General features: G+C 46.9%; 1 protein-coding gene across 1 annotated transcript in view; it reads right to left on the reverse strand.

Moving 5' to 3' along the window:
• The window catches only part of LOC144098797 (protein regulator of cytokinesis 1-like), a 41566-nt gene extending 32712 nt beyond the window's left edge, over window positions 1-8854 (reverse strand). Inside the window, exons 1-2 of the mRNA XM_077631667.1 lie at window positions 8660-8854; window positions 1719-1974 (exon numbers count right to left, since the gene is read on the reverse strand). Of these exons, the coding sequence (XP_077487793.1) occupies window positions 1719-1974; window positions 8660-8703 (300 nt within the window). The 5' untranslated portion in view covers window positions 8704-8854. The remainder of the gene's footprint in view (window positions 1-1718; window positions 1975-8659) is intronic.
• Window positions 8855-8975: the final 121 nt, after the last annotated feature.

Genomic DNA, 8975 nt, shown 5'->3' on the forward strand with positions numbered 1-8975 from the left:
GCTTGATCACCGCCTCGCCACATGCTGCTCTATCACCCAAACCGCACGTCGCATGCGTAACATTGCGTATAAAAGACTGAGATGTAATGGGCGGCTGTATCACAACGTTTGATATTGATGCACAGAAGGAGAGTCCAGCCGCTGCTAAATGGCGGTATAGGCAGAAGATTACCTCTTCCGATCCTGAGGTTGTCGCCTGGCGCTTTGCTACTCAACAAAGGGAGAATGAGCGTGAGAAAGCAAAGAGAGCAGTGGAGACACCCCAACAGAGAGGAACGGCTAACCAAACAGATGACAGACTGCTGAGCGTAATAGACAAAGCATTGCCGCCGAGAAGGAGCCCAATGTCTTGCCGCTGAGAAGGAGCCCAATGTCTCGCATTGCTAAACGCACAGTGACCACAACAAGCTCAGCCAGGAAAAGTTACGTCTTGCTACTTATATCCAGGCATAGCTGAGCTAAGCCACTGCCTCTTTTTTAGGGATGTTAAACCCCCACAAATGAATCCAGTTTATTCCGTAGAAAAGACCTCCATAACTGTTATTCAACTCATCTTTGTGCTTGTTTTTTTTACTTGCTGTGCTGCTTGGCCAGCAGAGGGAAACGTGTTGCCATCCAACTTCTCTTTGCCGGCGGAGAATTCCTGCTTCAAGTCAGCCCAAAGGGCTCTAGAACTGTCATTGAATGTTATGAATCTTCTGTCAATATCCTGGTGCCTATTTTTTGGAGTCTCTCTCCCAGATGATGCAATCATGAGCGACTAAAATGCTATCATGGAGCCTAAGAGCTCCAAGCTTCTTCCTGAATATATTTCTACTCAAGCTGAATTAAGAAGCATTAGTTCTGGTAATGAAATTGTGTTTCAAATGGCTGGTAAGATAGTTTCTACAAAAAAGGTGGCCTGCCCATTTGCTTCCTCCTTTCCAAAGCTATTCTTTAAGAGAAATATACAACCGTGGAAGAGGTTTGTGGTTTACGGGAGTTTAAAGTCTCAATATGAACGCTGTAGTGGAGGGCTCCAGTAAATTCGGCCACCTGGGGTTCTTTAATGTGTACTGAAATCGTATAGTATGCCGGCCTGCAGAATTTCACCTCCTTCGAAATTCGACTGCCGCAGCCGGGATAGAACCCACATCTTTCAGATCAGCAGCCGAGTTCCATAACCACTGAGCCACCATGGCGGCCTACAAAGCAGGAAAAAGTGAGATACTGGAAAAAGTTGCAGAAGAAAAATAACCTACAAGAAATGAAACAAAAGTAATTTTTTCCAGATATTTTTTTGCTTACCCTGTCTCTTTAAGGGCGTGACGTGACAACGTTACTGGGTTACTGCCCATACATGTGAAATTGGTCACTCTACATTCATAGATTTCTGGCTCTTCTCGCACCACTCCTGGTGCAGTGTTATGCAATGCACCACTGCTCTGTGATGAGAGGTGCTGCCAAAAGTGGGGCTTGAGAAACCCAGGTTGCTCTTTCTGAGCAACCCATCATGACCAATCTTTAATTTAACTGCCATCTGCCACGGTGGGCAGTCTGCTCACAATCCACTGGGCAGGTTGTGAAGACTTCAAAAGGTCACGTGACCTAAATGGCCTTGGCCACCTTCTACCCAGGCTGCTTCTCTGGGGATTTTTCATGAATTTTTCGCTCGCAGTCAAGGACGCTGACAATGACATTTTGCAACACGAAGCCCTTAATGCTGCCCAATCACTCACCAGTTCACATGCCATGCCTAGCTGTTGTGCGAGTGTTTGTGCGTCCGCAGTGCATCTCTCGATGTTCTCGACGATCCTTGCCTTCATCTCAATTTCCCCTTCGTACATATCATTTAGGAGCCGAAGGACATGAGACTTAGTTTTCAGAAGGCGGCTCCGGATAGCGTTGCTTCCGATGCCCATTTGCAACCACAGTTGCATCAATACCTCAATCTTCTCGACGATATCAATATTTATTTCATTCTTTATCTCTTGGCTGAAATAAGCAAGATCAAAACAAGCTCAGCATCACCAACAGTGACAGCATGAGAGGCTAGAAAGCCAATGAAAACTGAAGGGTCTTCTGCCAACCAGAAGCATGCAACAAACACACACATACACTAGAGAAGACAAGGAAAACTGCAAGAAATATTGAAAATCTCAGAGCAAATGCACGATGCGTGTAAGAGTGCACTGCCTACACATCACTGTAATGTCAAGGATTTTATACTGCACTGAGCAATCAACAATTATGAAATATATTAATTTCACAGCACTGTAACGATTTCAAAACCTGCACAGCGTATTGAACGACGAAGTTGCTTGCAGCATGTTACTGACCATGTTAACACTTCATTCGAATTATGGTGAAAAAAAAAGGTAATAGTTGTATGCTTGTATTATAGTACTCATGCATGAATTAAACAAACCGAGTACGCATGCAGGTTGTGAGCAAATGACAGGAAGTGATCACTCAAGGAAGAGGCGACATTCGAAATACAACGCACACTTTTTTTATGCACTCTCATAGCACACGCAGCATGTGATTCTGGGAGAAAACAAAAGCCAGGCCTTCAGTTGCTGACGTGAGCCAATTTGCAGCTAACTACTGGAGCAGATGTGTCTGAATGCCCTATTGCATATTTGATTTTAGTCACTAGGGCAAAATACGGAAAATACTGACTTGCACAAAAGAGCTGCCAGCAAACTGCAGTGAAGCACACAACAAGCAAGCTGAGCCCAGTGCGCTTGGGCCACCAGCTTAAAAGCAACACCTACCATGGTGTTACTACATTTACAGCACCGTTACTAATTTGTTAAACCGCCGTAGGTCATGGTTTAAACAATCATAATTACCATATAACATTATAACCACTCATTACGAGTGTACAGTAAGCGTTCTTAGAACAATGCTGAACGCCGCTGGGCGCAGCGTTCGGCTGCATTAATGAGCCGGTGAAGGAATTTTTCACACTAAGTTACAAAAAAATATTTCAAGCTGCAGAAAACTGCATTCTGTGGGCACACAATCGCACAAAACTGTGCCATCATGAGGAGAAATTCTTTCGCGCTACTTCTATTGCTGCTATTCGGATGTGTGTGCACGTTTACAGCAAAAGCTGTAATAGCTTTGTAATAAAGCATTTAGGGGACACAACCGCGACGATAACACAACCTTATGAGAGGCCCTTTTGCATTTTCTCACTGCACGGCTGTAGTGTCCACTATAAAGTCAAAACCAAGAGAGTTTAGACCGCATTTAAGATTCACAGTCTATAGGGGACCTGCGCTGAAGTTTCCCGCCTAACACTAATGCCGCCTAGCGGCCATCACCTGCACAGCTTGGTATGTCGGGGGCAGCTACCGTGGCTAGAAATATGGAATAGTGACCGACGAAACGTCAAAATCGTCAGCATACTGCTGTGTTTCCAAATGCCACATCGAAGAGTGCTATGATAAGTGTGTTTTCTACTTGTTTCTGGTGTGGACGCGCGGAGAATAACGGCAGCGAGATAGATTCAGGTGGTTTAACGAGCACGGCAAATCCACATGCACCTCATTAGTTCATTGGTTTGTCATGCAAGCTTTAATTTTCTTAACGGAAAGCGGCCTTGCCGCTCGTGGCACATGTAAGGTTCACAGAGAAGCCAGCGGCCAATGCCTGAAAGAGCAAGTATTTTGTCGGGAATGCTAAGCGACGTAATGCACGACCATTGACAATTCTCTCCGCTTTATACCATCGCGAGGCTTCTACAGCGGATGAAATGCACAAGTAAGCTGTGCACTCTAAAACCAATTTACCAAGTCAGTGTTGCTCGCTGATACAACTAAAATCCACATCGCTTCAACTGCACTCAGAGCATTTGTTTTTTAGTTGCTTCAGTGTTAGTATATGCCTGTGTACATGGCACGAAAACTTTCACATAGTATTTGCTTCAAGATACATAGCTTTATTCGTTTTACATCGAAGCAAAACAAATTTTCTCTATTCAAATGCGCTGCTGTAGGCTGTGCTTTACGATGACACTTTGCTTTGTTGAGGTAAATATGCCGTTACCGGCTGCAGTGTGGCTTTCTTAATTTTGTCAGAAATGCTTTGTGCTCTTAATTGTCAACCGCAGCAAGTGCACTAACGGGGCAGAGGAAGGCATGTTAAGTTCATATCAGCCTTAAATTTGGTATAGTGATACAGACGATAGACAGAAACTTGTCTTTCCAGTTTTCTCGGAATAACTATTTCATTGTGTGACACTGAATGAAACAACTTCCAATGTTGCACGTTCTCAGCCTGACTATAGTCTGCTGCAGATGATCACTGTTTCATCCCCACGCGCGCATCTTTTCAGGGTGGCTACCATAGTCTTGTATTACGACGGCGGCGTCCTGTGCTGCGTCATGCTTGCAGTGCCCTCAAAGCAAGCCTTGCAGGTGCTTGATATATACGATGCACCTGTGGAATTCACGCTGTTAATCTAGAAAGCATGAAGATTGGTAACCTTGATAAAAGCCATGTAATGGCAGTCAAACGATCGTAAGCTAGTATGTATGTATGGAGGCGCAAGGACAGCCATTTATTTCACGTCCAAGCATGTTTCTATACATGTCCTCAGACTTACTACATGTGTTTTAAAAATTACAACACCTTATGCGCAACCAAAGTGGACAGATTTTGGCCTGGTTAATATACTAGCACAGTCTTCCAAAAGCACCAGAACAAATGTTGAACGAGTTTTCTGTGTGTAGCGCGTGCAGTTCGCGGAAGTCCTTTTGAATATTGACCTCATGCATTTGCACGAAGCTTGGTTGCTTCAGAGTGTTTCCTTGCCGGGGTACACATATTCTACTGTGCAAACTCTTCCGCCGTTCTCAGAAAAACTGGAGCGAAAAAAACGCACTCGAAAGGAGTTTGACTTCAAAAGCCGCAGTGCAGCATCAACGGCGTCATGTTTCCCGCAGTGCTGAGAAAGCACAGACTGTGTCGAAGCTGCCAGGTGACTGCGGCGATCAAGACGTGTTGCTAAACAAATCTTGAAAAGCTTTTGCTCTTTGGAACAGTAAAGCCGAGAAAGACACTATGAACACAACAGAAAATCTAGGAGCCACCGATCGTGCCGGCCATGCTCCAAAGGCATTGTCTGCTCCGTCCTATTATGCGATTACTCATTTGAAAACAAGGTGGGGCTGGGTGTCAGAGTTAGGTAGGGTGCCTCGATGTACCAGCGCCGCTTTCAGGTTGAAGACACCGCTCTCGGCGGGGCATGTTGGGTTCCACTCTCCCATTCAGCTGCATTGAGCGCAATGCGGCGGTGCGCAGTTTCCAAGAGAAAACTGCAGCTGCCGCGTGGAATTCAGGAAATGTGTTCTACTGAGACAGAGTGGTACCAGGGATTGTTTGAACAGTGAATTAGAGGTAGTTACTCTGAATTATACTATTTTTCACAGCTAATTTTCCAAGAAAGTCGACGCCTAATGAATAGTCGGTGCACTCATGCATGTTGGTTGACTTCTGTAGCGTCCATTTTGCACTGTGTTCTTTCACAATAGCATTCTTGCAACTTGCGTAGCATATTCCACTGCAATCTCTTGACCCGGATACATTTAGATTACTTTTCGAGCAATCATGATTACTTATTTCGAGCCATGAAATCAATGCAAAAAGGTACGTCTTATGGCTGATAATTTAAATAATTATAAAGATGCAAAGATAAGTAGTGTATTATACCTCCGTCCCAGCAGAAATTGGTCTGGAAAACAAGCGTTTTTCATTTGTTACTTGTCATACTTTGGGGTTAACTGTTGGTCAGACACTCTGGTTTGACCCGCGATCGGCAATTTTTTCGGCGCGTGTTGTCACGAGCAAAGCCAAATAGCCGTTGCCCTTTAACAGTGTAGGGAGAACACGAGGGAACACCACAGTCCCTCTAACTTGGTCTCCGACTGCTGCATCATGCACACACTACGAGCTCACTTCAAGCAAAGGGGCATGGCCAGTTTTCGCCTCAGTATTGCAAGTTTTGTGCGTTCTCCGCCGCCTTTCTTCTTCCCATTAGAAGCCTCTCACTTTCGTTACGCGTCGCAACCTTTCTTCTCCCGATTACAACTGCCTCGGTACACATTGCACGTGTACCACTCAGCCACAGCGGCAGCTCGATTATCATATAGTCTTAGGAAGTGCATCATGCATAAAATCGCTCAAAACTGCAAAAATACTGCCACGAGTGAAACAATTATGTACTGTCTACTTCCAGATCAGTAGCACTATTAGTCACCACGCGACCGCACAGAAAATGTGCCAGATGCGTAGCGCACTGCACGCAACTAACGCGAGGGACCTAATATGCCCCTGTGAGGAGGAAACAGCCCCACAGGGTAGTGTAAAGGGTTTCCACACCCAGAAAGTAGAGACAAGTAGCATCTAGGCACCCTAGGCAGCGCAGGTTCCCTATAGCCTTATTCCCAGTATAGACTCTCCGCTGGAGCTGTGGAAAGGACACACAATAGCTCACTTTGCAGGTGGATACCTCAACCACAGCCTCATGAGAGAAACCACGAACGCCGACTAAAAGCTTGTTTATAGCCAGCGTTCGCGTTCACTCGCAGCGTGGTTTAGGTGTCCACCAGCAAAGTGAACCAGTTTTAACGCCACAGCGTTAAGGAGCTCGTGTCCAGAAAAGCCAGTGTCGTCGGCGGCGTTGGCCGTGAGCGAAAAATGGCGCATCTCGGTGGACACCTGAACCGCGCGGCAAGGGGATTTTGATCACTTACGACGCGGTACGGGTGTCCGGCGAGTATTGTGTGGCAGGCGTCATTTCCTTCCCTTACGGCCCGGTTCGGACCCGCCGCGGTGGCTCAGTGGTTAGAGCGCTCGGCTACTGATCCGGAGTTCCCGGGTTTGAACCCGACTGCGGCGGCTGCGTTTTTATGGAGGCAAAACGGCAAGGCGCCCGTGCACTCTGCAATGACAGTGCACGTTAGAGCTCCTCAGGTGGTCGCAATTATTCTGGAGCCCTCCACTACGGCACCTCTGTTTCTTCTTTCACTCCCTCCTTTATCCCTTCCCTTACGGCGCGGCTCAGGCGTCCAACGATATATGAAACAGATACTGCGCCATTTCCTTTCCCCAAAAACATTATCACGGTCCGGTTCGGGTGTCCACCGAGATATGCGACAGGCATCCTTTCTTAATTGTCAACAGGCCACGCGTCCCGTGCACTCCTTGGCAACGCTGCAACACGCTATCGCGTCTTACTCTTAAAAACGAAGCTTAAGCGTCCTCCAAATTTTGGCTCATTTGCAGTCGTCAAATCCAGCGAAGAGTCTACACCTCTTCTAGCAAGGTGGTCAAAACTGCGAAAAAATTTGAGAACTAGACTATTTGAGAACTAGACTAATCTGCTTCAAGCAAGCGGGTCCTGGACTGCAGCGGACTGAAACGAGCAGTCCACGATGCAGAACGATCTGAATCAGGAATTCGATTCTGGTCGGCCGCGTTCCCACCTTCCCGTATTTTGACACTGCGCGATTCAGGTGTCCACCGACAAAATGAGTCAGCTATGTGCCTTCCACCAGCCGCGGTGGCTCAGTGCATGCAGTAAGGGCAACAAGCTGTGCAAGTTTTTTTCACAACACTGATAGTGAAAGCGGGCAAGATGCGAGGAAAAAACGACACACACACGCTAACTTCAAGTTGAAAGTCCGCGTTCCGAGTCGTTGACGCGCGCGTCCAGCGTCTGTTCTCTTTTGATATGGTTCTTAACGGGAATACCTTTCTAAGCACCGGACTACAAATTTTACGTGACAAATCTAAAAGCAAATACCTGTGCAGCCGGTGAATTCGCCGAGCCAAGTACTGCTATTACAGGGCGGAACAAAAACGCCGCCAGCGTTCAGCACTACCTTATTACATAAAATTTAACAGTCTTATTTGCTTCATGCAAGCGGGCCTTTGAGTCCGTGAAGTGTGCATGGAACGCGGTTGAAACCTAGACCTCAAGCAGAAGGCCGGGTATGCTCGCGAGCGCAGACGCCCAACCGGACAGTCGCCTGTGAAACGTCAAAACGGGCCTGCAGCTCCGGACCTCTCGGACGCTAATGCCAGTCAGCTAGCTTTCGCTGATTAATGCGCTAAGTCGAAAAGCATTCGTTTTCACAATCGACTTCGAGTAATTCAGTAAATGAAGATGCGTCACCGCACCGAGCAGGCCTACTATCGAGGCACAGAGCAAAAAAATACAGCACTTACGCTTCCAAGCGTATGTCATTTACTGGTATTTAGATGGCCATTAACAACTTCGCAGTAAGGGCGACAAGCTGCGCACGTTTTTTTTTACTACACTGATTGTGCAGGTGGGCAAGACGCGAGGAAAAAACGACACACACACGCTAACTTCAAGTTGAAAGTCCGCGTTCCGAGTCGTTGACGCGCGCGTCCAGCGTCTGTGTTTCCTTTTGGCAAGGTTCTTAACGGGAATACCTTTTAAGCACCGGACGACAAAGTTTACTTGCAAACCTAAAGGCAAATACCTGTGCAGCTGGTGAATTCGCCAAGTCGAGTACTGCTATTACAGGGCGGAACAGAAACGCCGCCAGCGTTCAGCACTACCTTATTACACAAAATATACCTAGGTCCTTTGGGCAGTGTCAGGGTCTCAAAGTAGGAAACGCACAGTCAAAACGCTCACCACAGCGCCTCCACTCCTCGCCGTCGAGCCTCTGGGGAATCCATGAGGTTGGTTCCAGGGCCTTTAAAGAAATAAGCACACGAAGTCAGCCGAACAGCAACCGAAGCTTTCAACTCCACAAAACGACTGACTCTCGTGCAGCAGCAGTCTTTTCAAAATCTGGCTGTCTGGTTTGGCGTTTCACCAGCCCGTTCTGACCAATCAGTGACGAGCTATGCACGTGGTAGCTCCAAATCCGCCTTGGTAGCTCTCTCAATCCACTCCGGGAGCCAAAAGTCAAAGAAAGAACAGATGACTGTCGGTGTCCTCCTCTAGC

The sequence above is a fragment of the Amblyomma americanum genome, chromosome 7 (assembly GCF_052857255.1).
Source record: "Amblyomma americanum isolate KBUSLIRL-KWMA chromosome 7, ASM5285725v1, whole genome shotgun sequence".
In the NCBI taxonomy this organism is placed as follows: domain Eukaryota; kingdom Metazoa; phylum Arthropoda; class Arachnida; order Ixodida; family Ixodidae; genus Amblyomma; species Amblyomma americanum.